The following is a 22,230-nucleotide window of genomic DNA, read 5'->3' as shown; positions in this document are numbered from 1 at the left end:
TGTTTATTTGTTTTTTTGTTTTTTTGTTTTTTTTTTCTTTTCCCCAGGGGTGATCGTATCGACCCAGTTGTCCTAGAATGTTGCAAGAGGGCTCATTCTAACGGAAATGAAAAGTTCTAGTGCCCTTTTTAAGTGACCAAAAAAATTGGAGGGCACCTAGGCCCCCTCCCACGCTAATTATTTTCCCAAAGTCAACGGATCAAAATTCTGAGATAGCCATTTTATTCAGCGGAGTCAAAAAACCTTATAACTATGTCTTTGGGGACGACTTACTCCCCCACAGTCCCCGTGGGAGGGGCAACAAGTTACAAACTTTGACCTGTGCTTACATATAGTAATGGTTATTGGGAAATATACAGGCGTTTTCAGGAGGATTTTTTTGGTTTGGGGGAGGGGTTGAGAAGAGGGGGATATGCTGGGGGAACTTTCCTTCGAGAATTTGTAATGGGAGAAGAAAATTTCCATGAAGGGAGAGCAGGATTTACTAGCATTATTAAAAAAAAAACAATTAAAAAATAAAAGTGAAAAAGCTTTTTCAGCTGGAAGTAAGGAACAGCAATAAAACTTAAAACAAACAGAAATTATTACCCATATGAGGGGCTCACCTCCTTCTAATACCTTGCTCTTTACGCTAAAATATTTTCGGTAATTTCAACTACTTATTCTACGGCTTTTGTGATTCAGGGGGTCATTCTTAATGAATTGGGATAAAATTTAAGCTTTCGTGTAAAGAGCGAGGTACTGACGATGGGGCGAATCCCCTCATATATGTAATAAAAACATGAGAATACAAAAGTTCTTTACGTAAGCTAATTTATAAGTTACGTAAATCTTTTACCAATAAAAAGATTCGTAAAAAATTAAAAGTTCTAGTTGCCTTTTTAATTAACCAAAAAATCGGGGGGCAACTAGGCTTCGTCCCCCGCTCTTTTTTTCTCAAAATCATTCGATCAAAATTATGAGAAAGCCATTGAGCCAAAAAAAAAATATGCAAATTTCGTTTTGATCATTCCTCTGCGGAGAGCCAAAATCAAAACATGCATTGATTCAAAAACGTTCAGAAATTAAATAAAAAAAACAAGTTTTTTCAACTGAAAGTAAGGAGTGACATCAAAACTTAAAACGCACAGAAATTACTTCGTATATGAAAGAGGCTGCTTCCTCATCAACGCTTCGCTCTTTACGCTAAAGTTTTTTACTGTTTTAGAAAGAAGAATTGAGAGAAAGAGTCAAACTTTAGCGTAAAGAGCGGGGCGTTGATGAGGAAGCAGCCTCTTTCATATACGAAGTAATTTCTGTGCGTTTTAAGTTTTGATGTCACTCCTTACTTTCAGTTGAAAAAACTTGTTTTTTTTATTTATTATTAATAAAGACCATGGGATCAGAGAAGATGTTGAAAGTTGAATATCCTAGGCTCAGGGTTTTTTTTTCACAGTTAGGAAAAGTGGAAGAATATAAAGTTAAGTCTGCAAACCAAGTTTATAACATTGGAAGCCACAGTGATGACACCAGTCAAACATGGTGGTGAAGCTAGGGATCTCCAAAACAGGAATGAATATTTGCTGAATGTTTTCTAGAGAAATTGCCTGAAGATTGTTTAGAATATCTGGCTGACTGACCGTATTTCAAACAGTAGGCTGTACGATAAGTGCGATTCAATCCCGCTTTCTTGGCTATAATGAGAGAAAGGTTGAGATGGCTAGGGGACATTCTGCTGAAGAAGAATTACAGACTACCAAACATAGTTCTTTTCGGCCAACCGTCTAAGGCTAGACGGAAAGCAGGTCGTCCGCGATTGAGGAGGAAGGATGTAAAGAAAGATTCAAAAAGATGGTAATTTCTTGGATGGGTGTAAAGAGGGAGGCTTTGAATAGATTAGGATGGAGGAGGAGCATGCATAGCTGTGTTAGCCTAAGGTGGCTTGGTGCTGCAGTGACTTGTTATAGCAATAGTAGTATTGTCTGCTTCTACTGATCTATAAGATGGCATCCAGCATCCACATCAAAATTTTTTTGTGATTTATTGAAACATTATAAGGAAAATGTATAAATTTTAGTTGTTATGTAATTATAACCATATATGGTAATCTAAATAATATACAAGTTCATATATCCTTGTAAGTAAATTTATCAGTAATGTAAGTAAATAAATCTAAATATTTTAAAGGATGGCTCATAAAAAGAAGCTAGTTTTTTGTTGGTATAAATATCTAGTTTTTTGCTTAATTTTACATATTATTTAAAAAAAAAAGATTAGCATAACTTGTTGCATGGGGCACATAAAAATTTGCAAAATTCAACTAATCTTTTGCCTGTTTTTTTCACTAGGTTTTGACTAAATTTGTAACCATTGTTGTTTCAAGGAATATACTGACGGGTTTGATAGAACATTCATTTACAGAGATCGTTCAATAGAGATGTACAATGCTGGTGTAAGAAGTTCCTTAAGTGCACAGAATATACATCATCTGCTGTCAACAATAAAAGGGATCTGTATGCCAAGCCATTTTCCAACGTCCAATTCAGCCATAATCAAATTGTGTGTAGGTAGATTATTACAGGACCTATTTATGCGTAAAATTATAGATAATTTCTTTTACTTTTAGACATATCTGAGTCAGAACAAGATCATTATAGAACTAAAATGGGAAGAGACAAAGAATCGAATACTCAACTGTCTGATGCCACTAGTAGTTTTGCTGATATGTCATTATATTCTGGTGAATATATTCAACTTGTAATTTGTACAGATGTGTTTCATAGATGGTTGTAATTCGTACAGATGTAATTTATGCAGTAGTTTGGCTGATATGTCAGTATATTCTGGTGAATATTCTTAAGTTGTAATTTGTACAGATGTGTTTCATATGCTTTGCGTAGTTAAGAGGGTTTTTTTCCCAAGTAGTGTGTTAGGTACGTAATATGTGGATTGGGAAAATGATCAGCATGTTTCGCATTTCAGTAAATATGAATATCATTGACAATATGATTGAAGCTATCTTTTTGGCAGGCTAAAGAGCAGAGGTGTCAAGTTCAGTCTTTTGAAGAGCAAGTTTGTCATTCAAAAGTCGTCAGTGGAACAAGGCACAATTGAACTTCGTGATTAAATAATTTAGTTAAACTAAAAAAAAATTGTTTGAATTTAAGCAAGCTTGCACCAAATCTAAATAATATTGATTTTAGTCCGTTTCGAAAATTGAACTGTTTCAAAGATTCCTATACTAGACCTTTCAATACAGGTTCAATTTGGGATTTGTCTCTGGTTTTAATGCAGTTCTGTTAATGTCTTAAGATGTTCATCAGTATGGCTGGAATAATAGTTGGGCTATTGTGTTTTTAAGTAATGATAGTTGTTGAATACTCTAATTAAAGTAAGCTTAAAAACCTAGAATTATTTGATACATAGGTAGGCATACATCATTCGTTATTTATGAATAACTGCACTCATGGGTACTCTCAAAGAAAAAGTTGTATGGAAAAGTTATAAAAGTGTAACTGGTGTAGGTGTAGGAAACTGGTGTAGGAAAGAAATTTACTACTTCCATTTGGTGTACTGTGTTTTTTTTACCCTACACTCTGTATAGCTGTTTTTTCAGATACTTTAAAATTCATGTACAGGTAAAGCAAGCTGATTTATGGCCCAGTAGCCCTACCACCTTAAAGTAAACTATATTACTTAGCCTGGCATGATTATCCCTAGCTAATCTAGACCTACTTTGTTCATACTACATTTTGACCTATAAAACAAAAAATTCACACTGACTATCACAAATAGAAAAATTTCAGCAATATGAAATTGGTGATTAAACATCACCATACCAGATTTAAATATTTTTTGGAATATTCTACTTTTTTAAAGAAGTCGCCAAACGCTACGCTTTTCGGTGGCACTAGTAGTTTTTACTCCCTATCTTCATTTATCTTTCTCTTACAGAATAAAATAGAATATATTTATTCACTACAATAGCCGGAGCTAGCAATAGCATGTTATTACAAAAATAAATTATACCTTCAAAAACACTCACAGGAAAATTTAAACAAACATTGTATTAATCAAACACATATTAATCAAACATTAAATGTTAGTCGTGTCAATATTATTAAAATGATGGGTAACATATGGGACACATGATTTACGATATCTCTCAGTACTATAGGCTGAGCAAGTCAGTAAATGTGGACAATTCTTTTTTATTTGTCGGAGTCTAGCAACTGGTCCTTCAGTTGGGGAGCTCTCAAGGTTGGGTAGTAGACGACAATGAGTTGGGGAATTCAAGCAATTTAGTCCAAATCTATATGTTAAGCCATGTCTACGACTATCAAGTGAGTCCAAATTGAGTTGTTTCAGTGCATCCTCGTAAGCTGAGTAGTTTTGTCCAAGTATAATTTTTACAGCTCTTTTTTGTATCATCTCAAGTCTATCTGTTTGATCTTTTATCAATCCCGGATGCCAATGTGCTTTTATGTTGCTTTTTACTTCCCTTCCCTTCTTACTTACCTTGTTTGTTTTTTCTAATCTTATTATTCTAAGTTTCCGAACATAAAACTTTTATAAGTTTCCTTTTATAAGCCTTAAAAATTCCGATGATTAATAATTAACATTTTTACGAACAATTTGAAATTTGAAATAAATTATTTATTAAAATAAATGACTAGTAAGAGTGCCATTTTTTACTAATTTTTCTTTATTACGTTTTTAATAATTTAAATTTGGTACTTGCAAAGGTGGAGGAAGGAGTAAATATTTGGAAAAAAGGCAAAAATGGGATAAATGATGGGAAAGTGTGAGTGAAATCTGAAAAATATTGATCCTATTTCTTGGGCAATGGAATAAGAACCTGATTGCCTCTCCCCGACGTATGTCCTTGACGTGAATACAAACATTAACAACATGTGCACGTATAGCTGAATAACTTAAGAAGTATGTGTACAGACTAGATAAGGTAACTAATGCGTTGTATCCATGTGTGAATGATCAAACAGTTCGTGGTAACGAACTGTAAGTAAGGAGCGACGCGGCTCAATAGTAACCAAAACTCTAAATAAAGAATTTTAATTCACATAGATATATCTAAAGAATCGGCTTATTATGCTGATTTCAAACTTATAAGTTTCACTAAACTTAGCGTTACTCATCAAAGGCTACAAGTCTGAAAATTTTTTCCTTATTTTCGAAATAGGGGAGAGGGCCCCTTTTAAAATTTGAAAAATCCTAATGAAAATCACATCGCCAGATTCAGCATATCAGAGAACCTTATTGTTGAGGTTTCAACCTCCTATCAGCAAAAATGGGAAATTCTCTATTTTTGCCAGAAGAAAGATCATGAATACTTTTTCATTTGTTGTTCTTTTTTGTTTGTTTTTCCCGGGGATGATCACCCAGTAGTCCAGAATGTTGGGAGAGGGCTCATTCGGACAGAAATTGAAAGTTCTTATGCCCTTTTTAAGTGACCAAAAATATTCGACGGAAACTAGGCCCCCTCCTGCACCCTTTTTTCCAACATCATCCAATAAATACTTTAGAAGTATGCATAGATTTTAAGGCGCGGGGGGGGGGGATGGGACACATTTTCCCTGGGTTGGAAAGTTTACAGAGGGTGAACTTTTCAGCAGAAATTTTACAGTGGAGGAATTTGCCATAATTCCTATACAAAATTGCTTTTAGGTCTTTCTTTCTCTTTTCAGCCTTAATGTTGTGCGTTTAGTTGTTAATGCCAATTTTCCGGGGTAAATTTTCACTGGGATTGAATTGTTCAGAGGATATCTCTGTGGGTAGGAGTATTTTTCCATGGAGACCTAGCCAGATTTTGTAGCATTATTTAAAAAACGATCAGAAATAAAAAAAAAACGAGTTTTTAAACTGACAGTAAGGAGCAACACTATAACTTATGCCGAACAGAAATTTCTACGTATATGAAGGTGGTTTCCATGGGAGAATTTTCCATGGATTGGAAAGTTTACAGGGGGTTAACTTTTCAGGGGAAATTTTGCAGTGGGGGAATGTGCCAGAATTCCTTTACAAAATTGTTTTTAGGTTTTTCTTTCTCTTTTCAGCCTCAGTGTTGCGCTCGTAGATGTTAAGGGCAATTGTCCGGGTTAAATTTGCAGTGGGATTGAATAGTTCAGAGGATAACTCCGAGGGGAGGAGTATTTCTCCATGAAGACGCAGCCATACATCGTGGCATTATTTAAAAAACAATAAGAAACTAATAAAAAGATGAGTCTTTCAACTGAAAGTAAGGAGCAACATTAAAACTTAAGCCGAACAGAAGTTTCTACGTATATGAAGGCGGTTGTCCCCTCCTTGACACCTCGCTATTTACGTTAAAGTTTGAATTATGTCCCAATTCTTTAAGAAGGAATCCTGAAACACAAGGGTCGTTTAATTGGAGCAATAAGACACTTTTTTAGAAGTACCAACAAACTTTAGCGTAAAGAGCAAGATGTTGAAGAGGGGACAACCCCCTTCATATGCTTAGTAATTTTTGTTCTTTTTTGAGTTTTAATGTTGCTCCTCACTTTCAATTGAAAAACTTAGTTTTTTTTTTAATTTAACAGGAAATCAGTGGCTATGGCTATTGAAATTGCCTTGAAAATATGAGAAGATTCTGCATGCAGATCAGGGTAATTGTAAACCTTGGTATAAAGATGTGAGGTATTGTTTTATATAGCTAAGTTAACCGGTTTCAATTTAATAAACATATCCCGAATAGGAAAAGGCTCGTCAAATTAAAAAGAGATGCCGCTTATTTGGATAAAGGAAAAACACCAGGTAAGAAGGTACTGCTAAATTAAAATGAACAGCCTAAGTCAGGGGCTAATTATGTAAATAAACTGCAAGGAAGCATTTAATCAGATTAGGGTCGTTTTTCAAAATTGGATGACGAAATCGTGAGATCATTATGTTTAGTTTTTGCTTTGAGCTAGTCAATTATTTGGTAACCTTATAAGCAAATAGCTTAATCAGTTAAATCGAATCTGGGTGCAAATATTTTTGTGGGTAGATAAAAATATTTTTGTGTGGCTAGGCCCTGCAATAAAAGAGAGTTTTTTCGAAAACATATAGGCCTACTGCCAGGAAGATTGTCTATTTTTGGCCGAAAATTCAGAAAATATGAAGGTTTAAAGCTGTAAAGTTAGGAGAGGGTTGGTATGTTTTGGCTTTAAGGTCAAAATTCCAGTTACCCTAAAAGCCCCCTTTTCAGCTTTAATTTTTCTTTTTTCAGCTTTAATTGTGAAAAATATTTCTGTTTTGAAATTGATTTCAATTATATTAATTTATGACGTGTGTCCTTACCACTTAAGCTATTTATGAAGTTGAAGCCTTATACATAATAAAAATTTTAAAATCACCTATAAAGGAAATTTCTAAACGCGAATTGATTTTAGTTGGCAGGTCCAGATTGAAGTTATTGACATTTTGACTAATAAAAACCACAGTGTTTGAATTACCTGTTCTTTGGCCTGAAATCTTAAAGCAGGTCAGATTTAAAAAAAAGGATAAATAAGACCTCGTTTTTTCAAAATTTGTTGTCCTTAACATGCTCCCCTTGTTCCTTATCCTTAGACCTTAGTTCCTCCAGAGCCATCGGTGGCGCATAAGGTGTCGACAAAGCCTCTCCATTTGTTCCGCATTGATGCTGCAGCGATGAAGTCTTCCCATTCAGGTAGTAGTGATGTACCAGCTGTCCTCAGATCTCGGTCATATGTTCGTCTCAATGTATTTCTGGGGCAGCCTCGCTTTCTTCTACCGTCTGGCTTCCATTCATAGGTTGTTCGAGGAAGGCGGCCCCTTGTTCCCCTAGTCAAAATTTAAAATGTACTTAACTCCCAAATTTAAAGCGTCCCATTTTCTTCCTCCTACCTCCCCCTGAAAACTAATATTAACGTTTTTTTATTAAACTGCCTAAGCCTTTCATGAGATATTAATATTAATAATTAAATTCTCATACGAGAAAAGAAAAAGTGAAGTAGTACAAAAAAGGAAAAAGAAAAAATGAACACTCGAATAACAGAAAAACACTTAAATAAACAATAAATTCTTCAATCCCACTCGTAGATAAGGTGTAGTGGTAGAAACTCGCACAATGCTTCAAACGCCCTTTTTTTAGCATTTCGTTTAGATAATGACACAGTGTCAATCGGGTCCACTATATTTTGGGTCTTCAGAACGTAAGTAATCTCTCCCAAAGGGGGTATCGAAGTAAAAACTTGAGATATTTACAGTATACTGATCTTAGTTTAAGTCTATCGGTTTGGACAAACCAGTTCCACAAAGACAACAAATAGAGGAGGTAAGGGAGAGCCAATGCTGCGTAAAGCTTTGCACGAATCTTTCAGTCCAGGCTAAACTTGAGGGGAACAAGTCTGGTGTAGCTTGATCGAATGCTTTTGGTAACTTTCTCGGTTACCATTAAAAGGGAACTTCAAATATCTTGACCGTATGTTACTCCTAAATATTTCATAGACTTTCCCGGTGAAATTTTTTTTTTCACCCAACTGTCACACAAGTATTTTTACTGATTGTTTTTTATTTGCTGTAGGATTAAATTCCAAAAACTCGTTGTTGTGTGGGTTGACCTGTAAACCAACGCTTTCATATCCAGCTTTCAATCTGTCCTTATTTTCTTGTAGATTAGACCAGCTTCTGAGTGATTTTCTGAACTTCTCTCATCTTGTCGCAGCATAATCGACTTTGATTCTTCTACAGTCAGTAAATATTCTCTTGTAAATTGTGATTAGATCGCAGCTTAGCATCTGCAAATCATCTTAATACGAAAGAAGACTAAGGTCACAAAGGCCAATGCTAAATCCTTATATTATATTTTTTGTTATTCTAAAAGTATGGGTGTTAAGAAGGACAGGGCTTAAAACAAATCATTGTCGGAGACCTCGAACGAGCTTAATTGAGTTGCTCAGTTGATATCTGGAGAGCTGAACTTTCAAAAAGAAATAGCTGAGTACCAGTAAAACAGAAGTGTAACTACATGTTCACTAACTCCACATTCAATTAAATTCAGGAAAATCTGCAGCTGTACAACTGAGTCAAATGCCGTTGTAATATTCAAACTGCACATAAATAATGAAGATCCCATTCTATGTGCTTTTTTGATACCTTTTATCAGTAATCTGTGCACAAACGTGCAATTGAGGCTCAGACGAAATCCGAACTGCCCGATATCTCTGGGAGCAGAAGAAGTTCAAGCACCTTGCTGAGGATACTGGAAATCCTCATCGGTATCTTGAGCACTAATTAAGGTCTTTACCCTTCTTTGAAATATTTGAACGCCAGCACAGAAAGACATGAGTACCAAGATCTGGGATATACGCCATATTGAAAACATGACATATTGAAAACATAGTACATTTAATCTATAAAATAATCTTAAGTAGATAGCTACTTAACCTTCCATTGATTACAATTCTAATAAAACATAAAATTGAAAAGAAAGGAGAAAACGAGGACAATAAACAACCAGTGAAACAATTGAGAAACTATGCAAATATTTTGGTTAAGACCTCCACTTGACTGTATTCACTGCAGAATTAAACTGATAAAAATATAAAAAACCAAACCTTAAAACAAAACACAAAGCTAAAATAGGGTAACCCTTTCTGAGTAATGGTGAAAGGGTAATTTACAAGTCTAATAGAAATTTATAGTGCAGAAATGTTATGTAGGTATGAATTAGAGACTATCATTGGTTAGCTCTTTTACCTCCTAGACAATTTCAATTTGAATTTGCTATCCTTAGCACTCCAATTTCCTTTCTCCAACAGTGCCTGAAAATCTCAACTATTGCGGATATGCTCTTTCAAAGGCCTGAATACACATTGTGTCTTTTAATTTATCTTCTCCTTCTCCCTCCAAGTCAAAAATGTAAATCCAGTTCACCCATTAATACTCCCTCAAAGTTTCAAATTGATCTCTTAAGCTATTACCAAGAGGTTGTAAATATTTTCAAAATATCTGGTAACCATTCCCATGATTGATATCCATCGGTAGTCGCGTTTGTCGTATTTGTCCCCCTTTTCAAATACTGGTACTATTACTGGCATGTTCCAATCAGACGGAAACGTCTTCTTCTCTAGTAGCAGACTGAAGAGGAGTTATAGTTCTTCTGGTACAACGTGTGATGAGGCCTCTTAGACCTCAGCAGGAAGACCATCTTTGCCAAGTGACTTATTGTTCTTTAGCCGTTTGATCGCGTTTAGTATCTCTGGAGCTGAAGGTGGTGTCATTTCGATTTCATGTGGTGATTTCTAAACCATTGATAGCAGCATCACCTATACGTCTTGCACCTCTGTATTTGGAATTTTTACAGGTCTTTAAAGCGATCCTCCGCTGATCAAGCGTATCTTGTACGTCGTGGATCATATTTCCTTGAGAGTTTTTTAAGGGATCAGTGATAGGTGTCTTCCTTTTGTTTATTTCTATGTGGTTTCTAAACATCCTTCTCGTGTCATTATTTCCAGCTACTTTGTCTATCTCTAAGGCAAATCCATCCCAGAATTGTTTGCGTTCCTGGCGTAGGTTTGTTTTAATCTGTTTACACAGCGAATTCCTTACTGCGGTTGATACGTTGGATGCCTGTCGTCTAGCCTCAATTATATGTAGCGTTTTCTCTGAGACATAATTTTTGTCGTTTTTTCAGGAGCATAGGCGATAACTTCAGTGGCCACCTTTTCAGTGGTGTCCCGGAATTGTTTCTATAGGGTGGTAGAATTTTCATCATAACCTCTCTGGTTTGGGTACTGTTCTGTAACTTAGAAAACCATATTAGGGCATCCCTGCATTGTAATCTTCATATCAGTGCAGAAGTATTCTTTAACAGCATCTGTTGCCACTCATGTTGGGTAGTCTTTCTTTCAGTCGTAGTCGGGCTATTCTGGGGTTTGCTGGGTCCCATACAGGAAGAGTTTTTTTTTGCGTAAGGTGGCCAATCATAAAGCTGACTCCGTGATCGCCGGATCCATCGTATGCACCAGAATTGCGGAAAAAGTACGAGTTGTAAGAGTCACGGATTGGTATTGTTTCTTCAAATACTCCGTTCAATCTTGTCCCTGACTCATTAATAACGCCTGTTTGGTAATGATTCTTTTCCACGGCTATCACTAGCCTAGTTGATTTTCTTTTTACTGATCTCATATTCCAGCTGAAAACTCGAAATTCATACTTTTGGAGATTTATTTCATAAGGAATTTCTTGATCACTCGCCTATCTTGCCGCTGTTCCTCGATCACTCATCTATCTTGATCGGGGAATTTCTCGATCACTCGTCTATCTTGCTCCTGTCCCAGGGAGCGGGCTTATGTTGCTTGAAGTCGGGGACGCCGTAGCAGGCACGATATTCCTGGGGGTATACATTTCTTCATAGATGTTTCTAGGGAGTTTGTTTAACTGACGGGTCCCCCTCCCCGATGGGTCTCCTCCCTTTTTCTGCTGGTCTTAGGTTTTAATATGGCTCTTCACTTTCCTTTGAATCACTTCTTTTCGGAAACGTTTTTTTTCGATTTCTATTTATTTTTATTTTATTATTTGTTAAAACTATGATTTACCAAGAAGAGGAATTGACTTAACAGGAAATAACCACGTGAAAAGTATTATTTGGCCACCGAAGTTAGGTCTATAATGAAGGAATTGTTTATTTATCCTTTTTTTAACGCGGAAATCATCGGAACTAAGAAAAAAAGAGTACTTGTTTGATATTGTGGTTTGTCATTGTATTGGAAGTGCCTGGAAGTAACTCTGATATAGCCTTAGTAGTAATCTAAAGAAAGTTAACAGGAAAGCGAATTACAAATGAATAAAGACGCAGTGCAAAACATTGACCTAAGACGCTTATCAGCGGTAACCTCTAGGAAAGGACGGAATTCTGTTCCGAAAATATTGAAAGAATAGCATATGAATTAATTTAAAGCCATTTGATACCTATAAATCATTTTCGTCACCCTCGGCTGACTACCTCAAAGACAGATAGTCTACCAGATGATTTATCCAGTAGCCTACCACAGCGGATACTCAAAGCTGCAAGATTATTGCAGCTTTTCTTTAGTGAAATTCATAATTAAGTATTGCTGAAATTAGAAGCTAACAGGAAAAATTAGTTAATTGTGCTTATTCAATTGGAAAATTATAGACTCTTATCCCTCACAAATAAGTTGAAATTATTTTTTTCTCAACAAACATCCTGAGAATTAAAAGTTTGGGCAATTATATAATTATTAGTTTTCTGGCAATGGCATCTAATCAGCCAGTTGTGTTGCCACAACAACTTATTTTGGCGGAAAAAATTAAAATCGTCGAGCTCTCTAACTGCAGAATAGAGTGGGAATGGTGCAGAAGAGTCGTATTACCGCCCATACTTTTGTACTTAAACTGATGGGGATAGGTGTACCGGGTCCCACGCTTCCTATTTTATTAGAAGTTATTTACCTGGATTTTAATCGATGAAAGAATGGGGAGCGAGCAGGTTTTATGGAACCCTGTGCTGAACTTTGTTTACAGGGCTAACAAACCTGGAAACAGATCCGAAGAAATTGCGATGAAAGCGGTATAATTCTTCAAGTCGGAAGCTATATTTCAGGCCAAGGAACTATTATGGTCTCTTGTCAGCATTCCTACGCGCATGACCAAAAGACGGAATCATCAGGACAATGTCCTGAACTTGATCTGAGTTTTAAGAAGCTGTGACGAAAAATGCGTCTCCCTCCCTCGTTTCGCAATATTCGAACCCGATGAGGTCCCTATGCTCTCCGGTGAAGTAACCGCCACCCTCACGAGAAAAATCATCAAGCTATTTGCGAATTTTCAAGGTTATGTCGCTTCTGAGTGCGCTCGAAACCTGACCCCCACTGCGACCCTTAAGCCCGACCCCTCCCCAACAAAGCCCAAATGCTGTCGTTTTAAAGCATCCTCCGCCAGAACTTGATAACCCTGCCTCATGTAAGAATTTCTTGGAAAGTAAGTGTGGTGAATCTTGCTCTTATATTGTAGATTTTGAAGCCAAGAAAAAATGAATGGCGCGTTGTGATGAGTGATAAAAAAAAGTGGCTCAGGCACTTGCATCTGCCCTAACAAGTCTCTAGTACTTCTATGTATGGTATAATTCGTTTCATTCCCGAGGATGTCTCTGCCGACGACCTCTCCACTCGCATAAAAAACTGAACCAAAGCCGAGAGAATCCGTTCCACTCGGATGTACAAACTGCACTTCGAAAGTAAAGAACACCTGAATGAGGCTATCCAGTCTCCTCTTACGTCAGGTTGTGAGAGACTAAACATTTCCGAATGTAAGTTTCTCCCACTGCGATGCTACAAATGTCAGCAGCATGGTCACCCTGCACGCATATGTCCCAATCCTGTGCGTTGTTCCCAGTGTGGGGAAGGACATGCCAACTCGAAAGAGATTCCCTGTACTAACGACCTCAAATGTGCCCTCTGCAGCTGAAAGAACCATCTTTGCTGCAGTATTAAATGTCCTGTTGTCCAGAAAATCCTTAAACAATGACCTTGATGCATGTACGCATTGCTAGCTGGAATATTAACGGTGGAATATTAAATTAAGATTCCTCTCATCGAGAGCCTCATGCTATGCAATGATTTCGTGTGCCTGCAAGAACATTTTCTCGTTCGTGTATCTTTAAGCCTGCTGCGACTTGGCGACGTAACCAAAGTGTTCTCGGTTCCAGCCAAGGTTTCAGAACGCGGCAGTCCCTCTGGTGGTGTTGCCGTGCTTGTTAACAAGCGTTTGGAACCGACCCTTTATGCAGAGGAATGTTTCTTTGTCGCTGTGCAAGCAAACGCGACAGTGTCTTATTCCGTCTACATGCTAACGGAGTACCGGGACCTTGCGTCAGACGATAGATTTACTCGAGCATGTGTCAGCATTGCAAGATCCCTAAGCTCTTGTGCCTCTTTAGGTTTGTCCATAGTGGTTCCTGGTGATATGAACTGTGACTTGCACAATCCCTCATGTTCTAGGCCTAGCTCATTTTTGGAAGTTATTTACCATGACTGATTTACGGAAAATCCGTAAGCTATATTACAAGTATGCAAAGTATCTTCTAAGTCTTTCTCTTTGGGCTCGCAAGCGCAATGTTACGCAACTTTATGATGTTACTGATCCATTTGTATCTGTGGACAAACGACGTACCGAATTTGTTTCATCTGTAGACCGTAGCCACTCATATTATATTGCGTTTATTTTGTATTGTTTATCATAGTCTGATTTCTTTTTCTCTTTTTTTCCCTTTGCTCCATATGGGCACTTTCGTGTCATTTTATATGGGTCAATAAAATCATTGATTGATTGATTGATAGGGTATCTTGTATTAGCAATTAAAAAAGCTAACGAGGAGCTAGTTTAAAATTAAGAAAATATATTATCTTTTACTAATCGTCGAGTACAACTCTGTCTATTCAGTTTATTTACAGCATTAAAAATACGTCTCCTGTGTTGTCATGGTTTTCAATTAAAGGTGGTAGGACTATAGGGAGCTCCCAATCCTGTCAAGCTGCTCAAATAAGATTTTCTTTGACCTGATTTTTAAAGTTTTCCTAACAGGTATGCTAGGACATTTTTAGGGACTGCTCATTGCTGAAATTTAAAAAGGAACTTCTGCACCATCTAATCGAAAAAAATTCCGCTTTCTACTGATTTAAGTTTCATTAAATCTGATTATCTCTATCTCCGGAATAAAACGGGAGGGGTTAAACGGTCTTTCTATGATTTTTGAGAACGTTATTGTCGGCTTTTAGTTTTCTGTCGTTTATTCGGATCTATTTTCCAAGCTCTGTAAGTTATGACAAGACCATCCAATCAACTCTAAATAGTTTGGTCACACAAAGTAAAAGAGCTTATAATGGACGAGATAAGGTGATTCTTTAAGATACAGTATTGCCTTAATACTGGATATAAGATCAAATTCATCAGTCGAATTGTCAATCATCTTGGCACTTTCAGGTAGTTCGGTTTGTAGCTTTTTCTTTTTTGAATTTTCTTTTTTGTGAAAAAATAAAAACACAGGAAAATTTAAGCCAACACTGGACTGAATTAGGGGTTCCCTAACGTATTGCTAAACTGTTATATTAAATTAAAGGTTAATACGAATAGTTTCATTAGAGTCCTTATCCTACACTCTTTCCAAGCATCATGGTTGTTTCCTGACAATGCACCCACCCAGCTTGATTGTCCCTGATATAGCTCTAGGACATACAAAATAAAATACTAAAGGAAATCACTAAAACAATTGGATTATTACTTCATAATGTGCATCATATTTCTATTAATCAAATAACGATGTTTTCTTCCATTGTTATCCAAAATCTTGAAACAAATCAAATAACATTTTATCCAAAGTTCCATTGAAATCATTGACGGAGGATCATTGTCAACGTACCATTAGATTCAAAGATCAAGAAAACGTCAAGCTTCTTGATAAAGATGGCATGACGTATCATGAGATTATAAACAACAATGAAACATATCATTAGGACAGTGTCTGGGACAATCAGTAAGGACCGGTGTTGCATTGTCAGAAAATCGACTTTGACATTTGGAAAGAGTATAAAATAAGGAGTCAAATTATAGTAAAGTTGTATTATAATAAACTGCTTATAAATTATAATAAAGTTGTAAGCTACTGCAGTTGGGAAGGCCAAGATCCACTTAAAAGAAAACAGGTTTCAACCTGATAGTTTCAACTTAATACCCTTAGCTATTCCTGAGATATTGCAGATACTCCATTTTGACAGACTCAGTGCAAGTAGTGTCTCAAGATTTAGTTCAATATCCCCCTCAACATCCCTGAAATTTCAACTTAAAACCCTTAGCCGTTCCTGAGATGTTTTTTGATATAGTTCAGTATTCCCTCAAAGTTTCAACCTTATGCCTTTAGCCTTTCCTGGAATATTGCAGGTTCCTCCTTTTTACAAGCTGGATTTACAATAGCCCTGCTCACTAGTTGTACAATAATCGTTAGTTTTGCTCATTGACTGTATTTTTGATACGCGATCTTCCCCTCACAACAACACAACTTGGTTATCTTTAAGTTTCCGTTTTAATGTCACCGGAGTCTGTGAACATTTTTCAAAACTATTCGTTATCCTGAAGCTTTAATTTTACTGTCATCGAAATCTGTTGCAGATTTTCAAAACTATTCGACCTCTGTTACAAATAAAAAAAGGACTGTTTCAAGCTAGAACTATATTATATTAAATAAAAAAAACAAGTTTTTTGAAATGAAAGTAAGGAGCGACATTAAAACAAAACGAACAGAAATTACTCCGTATATGAAAGAAGCTTTTCCTCCTCGACACCCCGCTCTTTACGCTAAAGTTTTTTATTGTTTTAAAAAGTAGAGTTGCGAGAAAGAATCAAACTTTAGCGCAAGGAGCGGGGTGTCGAGGAGGAAAAGCCCCTTTCATATACGGAGTAATTTCTGTTCTTTTTAAGTTTTAATGTCGCTCCTTACTTGCAGTAAAAAAAACTTGTTTTTTTTATTTAATTTCTGAAAGTTTTTGAATTAATGCATGTCTGATTTTGGCTCTCCGTACATAAATTATTAAAATGAAATTTGCATATTAATTCTTTTTTTGGCTAAATGGCTTTCTCTTATTTTTGATCAGACGATTTAGAAATAAGGGGTGGGGAAGGAGGCCTAGTTGCCCTCCAATTTTTCGGTTACTTAAAAAGGCAACTAGATCTTTTAATTTTTAACGAACGTTTTTATTAGTAAAAAATATACGTAACTTAAGAATTAACTTACGTAACAAACTTTTATATTATTATAGTTTTGATTATATATATGAGGGGGTTGGTCCCCACGTTAATACCTCGCTCTTCACACTAAATCTTGTTTTGTCCCAATTCTTTAAGAATGACCCGTGAATCAGAAAGGCCGTAGAATAAATAGTTGAAATTACTTAAATTTTTTTAGCATAAAGAGCGAAGTATTTATCTCCTCCTAAGTACCTCGCTCTTTATGCTAAAGTATTTTTAGAACCCCTCATATGCGTAATAATCTCTGTTCGTTTTAATGCTTCTCCTTACTTTCAATTGAAAAAACTTTTTCATGTTTATATTTTCATTGTTTTTTTTTTTTAATAGTAATGCTAGAAAATCCAACGCCCTTTTCATTGAATTTCTCTTCCCCCATGAAATATTCCTCCAAGGAAAGATCCTCCCATATAGCCCCCTCCCCTGAACCCCACACCTAAATCAAAAAAATCCCCCTGATAACGTCGTACACTTCCCAGTAACCATTACTGTATGTAAATTACATAAAAAAACTAGTTTTTCTAACTGAAAGTAAGGAGCGACATTAAAACTTAAAACGAACAGAAATTACTCCGTATATGAAATGGGTTGTCCCCTCCGCAATCCCTCGCTCTTTATGCTAAAGCTTTTAATTGTTTTAAAAAGCAAAATTGTGGTTAAGAGTCAAACTTTAGTGTAAAGAGCGAAGGATTGCGGAGGGGACAACCCATTTCATATACGGAGTAATTTCTGTTAGTTTTAATGTCGCTCCTTACTTTCAGTTAGAAAAACTAGTTTTTTTATGTAATTTCTGAACGTTTTTGAATTAATGCATGTTTGATTTTGGCTCTCCACACATAAATTATTAAAATGAAATTTACATTTTGATTCCTTTTTTGGCTAAATGGCTTTCTCTTAGTTCTGATCAGACGATTTTGAGAAATAAGGGATGGGGAAGGAGGCCTAGTTGCCATGCAATTTTTCGGTTACACAAAAAGGCAACTATAAATTTTAATTTTTAACGAATTTTTTTATTAGTAAAAACTATACGTAACTTAAGAATTAACTTACGTAACAAAGTTTTATATTCTTAAATTTTTATTATGTATATGAGGGGGTTTGTACCCTCGTTAATACCTCGCTCTTTACACTAAATCGTAAGTTTTGTGCCGATTTTTTAAGAATGATCCCTGAATCAGAAAGGCCGTAGAATAAATAGTTGAAATTACTAAAAATACTATAGCATAAAGAGCGAGGTATTTATCTCCTCCTAAATACCTCGCTCTTAATGCTAAAGTATTTTTAGAACCCCTCATATGCGTAATAATCTCTGTTCGTTTTAAGTTTCAATGCTACTCCTTGCTTTCAATTGAAAAAACTTTTCCATGTTTATTTTTTCATTGTTTTTTTTTTATAGTAATTTTAGAAAGTCCTGCGCCCTTTTCATTGAATCTCTGTTCCCCCATGACATATTTTACCAGGGAAAGATCCTCCTACATAGCACCCTCCCCTCAACCCCAGCCCCAAAACCAAAAAAAAATCCCCCTGAAAACGACTGTACACTTCCCAATAACCATTATTATATGTAAACACTGGTCGAAGTTTGTAACTTGCAGCCCCTCCCCCAGGGACTGTGGGGGAGTAAGTCATTCCCAAAGACACAGTTATTATGGTTTTTGACTATGTGGAACAAAATGGCTATCTCAAAATTTTGATCTGTTGACTTTGGAGAAAAAATGAGCGTGGGAGGGGGCCTAGGTGCCCTCCAATTTTTTTGGTCACTTAAAAAGGGCACTAGAACTTTTCATTTACGTTAGAATGAGCCCTCTTGCAACATTCTGGGACCACTTGGTCGACACGATGACCCCTGGGGAAAAAAAAAACAAACAAATAAACACGCACCCGTGATTTGTCTTCTGGCAAAAAATACGAAATTCCACATTTTTGTAGATAGGAGGTTGAAAATTTTACTATAGGGTTCTCTGATACGCCGAATGCGATGGTGTGATTTTCGTTAAGTTTAAATAAATAAATTAATTATTACGTTAAGTTTTAATTAATTGTGTGACTTTTAGGGGGTGTTTTCCCCTATTTTGTAAAATAAGACAAATTTTCTCAGGCTCGTAACTTTTGATGACAAAGACCAAATTTGATGAAACTTATATATTTAAAATCAGCATGAAAATCCGATTCTTTTGATGTATATTTTAGCATCAAAATTCCGTTATTTAGAGTTTCGTTTACTATTGAGCCGGGTCGCTCCTCACTACAGTTCGTTACCACGAACTGTTTGACATTGGTCAAAGTTTGTAACTTGCAGCCCCTCCCCCAGAGACTGTGGGGGCAAGTCATCCCCAAAGACATAGTTATTATGGTTTTCGACCATGCGGAACAAAATGGCTATCTCAAAATTTTGATCCATTGACTTTGGGAAAAAATGAGCGTGGGAGGGGGCCTAGGTGCCCTCCAGTTTTTCTGGTCACTTAAAAAGGGCACTAGAACTTTTCATTTCCGTTAGAATTAGCCCTCTTGCAACACTCTAGGACCACTTGGTCGATACGATGACCCCTGGGAAAATAAAACAAAAACAAACAAACAAATAAACACGCACCCGTGATTTGTCTTATCGCAAAAAATACGAAATTCCACATTTTTGTAGATTGGACCTTGAAATTTTTTCTACAGGGTTCTCTCTGATACATGTGACTTTCGTTAAGATCTTATGACTTTTAGGGGGTGTTACCCCCTATTTTCCAAAATAAGGCAAATTTTCTCAGGCTCGTAACCTCTGATGACAAAGACTAAATTCGATTAAACTTATATATTTAAAATCAGCATAAAAATCCGATTCTTTTGATATATCTTTTAGCATCGAAATTCCATGTTTTAGAGTTTCGTTTACTATTGAGCCGGGTCGCTCCTTACTACAGTTCGTTACCACGAACTGTTTGATAAATGCTCTGTAAAGTCCTCGATAATGAAATTTACATCGTTCTTTGTCTAATGGCTGGCTTGCATTCTTTCTTTTTCACAGTTAATTTTAAAACTGGCTTTTAAGTTTTCGATAATTACTGAGAATAAAATCTTGTTTCTTTCTTACATAATTGATATTAAATATATTATTAAAAAGTCACTTAAAGTGCGCAAATCTAACCTTGTGTTGAAGAAGATAAGCATTAAGTGATAATCACGTTGTTGTACATTGTTAGATTACCGCGTTACAACGTTGATAATCACGTTAAATTATGTAATACAAAAACGTCACTTGTATCATTTGATGCTTTTGCATGATACCATCTATCTAACTTTTCTCCTGTTCAGGTCTGAATGTAAAATTTTTGTAAGGGTTTCTCTTCAGTTTTCCTCTAAGTTGCTTATTTCTATCGTCCCCGCCCCTAAAAAAGTAATATCCCTCCGTCCTTAACAATTAGAGGATTCCGGTGGAAAACAGAACGGTTATCGTAGTTCACATAAGGGGCTGTTCAGCACTATGCGTTGAAGGTATTCACAACTTTGTACATCTGACTCTATGGTAACTCTGGTTTTATCATGTAAACTCTCGTTTCGACCTTGCTGTACAAAAACTAACGAATCATGTTTGACAGCGGCACAGGTATCAATGTTGGCAACAAGAAACAAAGGAATTTGGAAATTATTAGTTACTGTTTTATACTAAATTTCCCAATATCAGCATCCAGTCGAGGAAACTCCCTGGAAAACACAATATATCCTGTATTTTATAGAAAACCCCCACTATCTACTTAGGTAACGCATAATGGAAATCAGGCTTGAATACAGGAATAGGAAGAGGTCGGGGTCCATTGATTGTTACTCATTGTGTCCCAAGGTTTACTATATTTTTATGCTATTTGTGTTTTGTATTATTGTTATTTTTCTTTTTTTCAAATCTGCTCCTACCCCTGGAATAAAATTTTGCTTAAGGATCTGAGAGGAAGCTGTGTGTTACGTTGCGTCATGTACAAGTCAAAACCTCAGGTAGGACATAGAAGACTAGAATCAACGCAGTATCGTTTACTTAATCCATCGATGTGTTTACCATCCATGTTTTTCTCTTCACTTCTTATGGAATACATGATCGTAGAAACTTGAAAGGGAGCTCTTTTCATCTAGAATTGAAAGTTCTTGATGAACGTTTTGGAAGTCCAGGTGCCTTTATAAGGTTGAAAGCCAGCCTTCTCTCTGTGTTCTTGTCTCTTTTGTTACTCAATAACCTCCTGGCATCGCAATCAACAATATAGATATTCCTTTCACTCAGAAAGGTTCAAAGCATTTTTCTTTTTCTAAGTAAGCGAGCTGAACGGGTGCTAAGAAAAGCCTGCAGTAGTTTGGTGAAGCGATGCAAGAACGATCTATGTCTTGAATCAGCACAAAAACGAGGTAAGCCCTAACTTCGTTTAAAATGAGCTGAATTATTAGTCTTGACTCGGCTCAAAAACAGGATAACTTGTCGAAGTGAACTCATTGCGTCCAAAAAGGATTCAAGTCCTTACTCGATGGTGAAGAATGCTAAGTCTTTACTCAGAAAAACAATGAGCTGAGAAATGGCCTAAGTTTAACGGTGCAAAATACAAGGTCAGTTTGGAAATGGTTTAAGTCGAGGCTGTAGAGTCTGGATTACTGTGTGAAAACTAGCGATTTCTGTTTGTTTTAAATTTGACTGTTCATTTTTTCTCTGAAGGGCCCAAATTCGATTGGTTTTGCTTAGTTTGCCTCTCCTTCAGCACTTTGACAAATTTTCAGGATGATGGATTTGAACTATGTCGAGTTTGTGCATACTGTACACTTCAGATAGTTTTTGATCATTATCATTGATCTTTCTGAGTAAAAACAACGAGAACCAGTAATCCTGCTTATTGGAAATCCTACGACAAATAGGAGGCGCGATGTTATTGCCATTCTTTTGTATATCTTTCAAATTACCTGTGTCATGGTGTATTTCTACTAAATAATACAACGAAAACAAAGGCTTTTCTTTCAAATATGTGGCACCTACTTATTCTCTTTTCTCTGGCTAATTAAATATTCCCTGTGTCTTCAGCAATAATGGGAAAAAACCTACCGCAATAATCTCAATGTTGATGTTTCTTTCGGAGGGCGTTCACCTTTCTTTTAAAATTGTTACGACAACTCGCCTTTGACATAATTAAATATCATTATAAAGAGATGTCTCGTATTACCCCTCTCATATATGGAAACATTTTCTATCTAGCTCCTCAGTTCTTTCTGGTATCTCCGAGGGTGGAACACAGGAATCCCAAGTATCTTAGGTGTAAGTACAAATCGCTTATGTAACAAAAAAACTTTCGTGAGTCAGTATCGAATGGCAGTGAATCAGGGATTAGTGTGTGTGTGTGTTTTTATGCTGCAGACTTCATACCGAATAAATAACTAAATTATGAAGTTAGAAATGTCGAAGATTTTTCATATAAACTTTTTTTCAAATATGGACTA

The 22,230-nt window shown here is 36.2% G+C and overlaps 1 protein-coding gene across 7 annotated transcripts in view; it reads left to right on the top strand.

Moving 5' to 3' along the window:
• Window positions 1-22,230, top strand: part of LOC136031203 (uncharacterized) — a 91,388-nt gene that overhangs the window by 15,506 nt on the left and 53,652 nt on the right. For 6 of the 7 annotated variants that reach the window (XM_065710581.1, XM_065710589.1, XM_065710572.1 and 3 more), the window contains one exon: window positions 2,606-2,719. In XM_065710581.1, coding sequence (XP_065566653.1) covers window positions 2,606-2,719 — 114 coding nt within the window. Of the gene's footprint in view, window positions 1-2,605; window positions 2,747-22,230 lie in introns of those variants that run through there. The other variant, XR_010618465.1, reaches the window with a different exon arrangement.

Source organism: Artemia franciscana, chromosome 1 (genome assembly GCF_032884065.1).
Source record: "Artemia franciscana chromosome 1, ASM3288406v1, whole genome shotgun sequence".
NCBI classification, from domain to species: domain Eukaryota; kingdom Metazoa; phylum Arthropoda; class Branchiopoda; order Anostraca; family Artemiidae; genus Artemia; species Artemia franciscana.
This window is presented reverse-complemented; position numbering and strand designations above follow the sequence as displayed.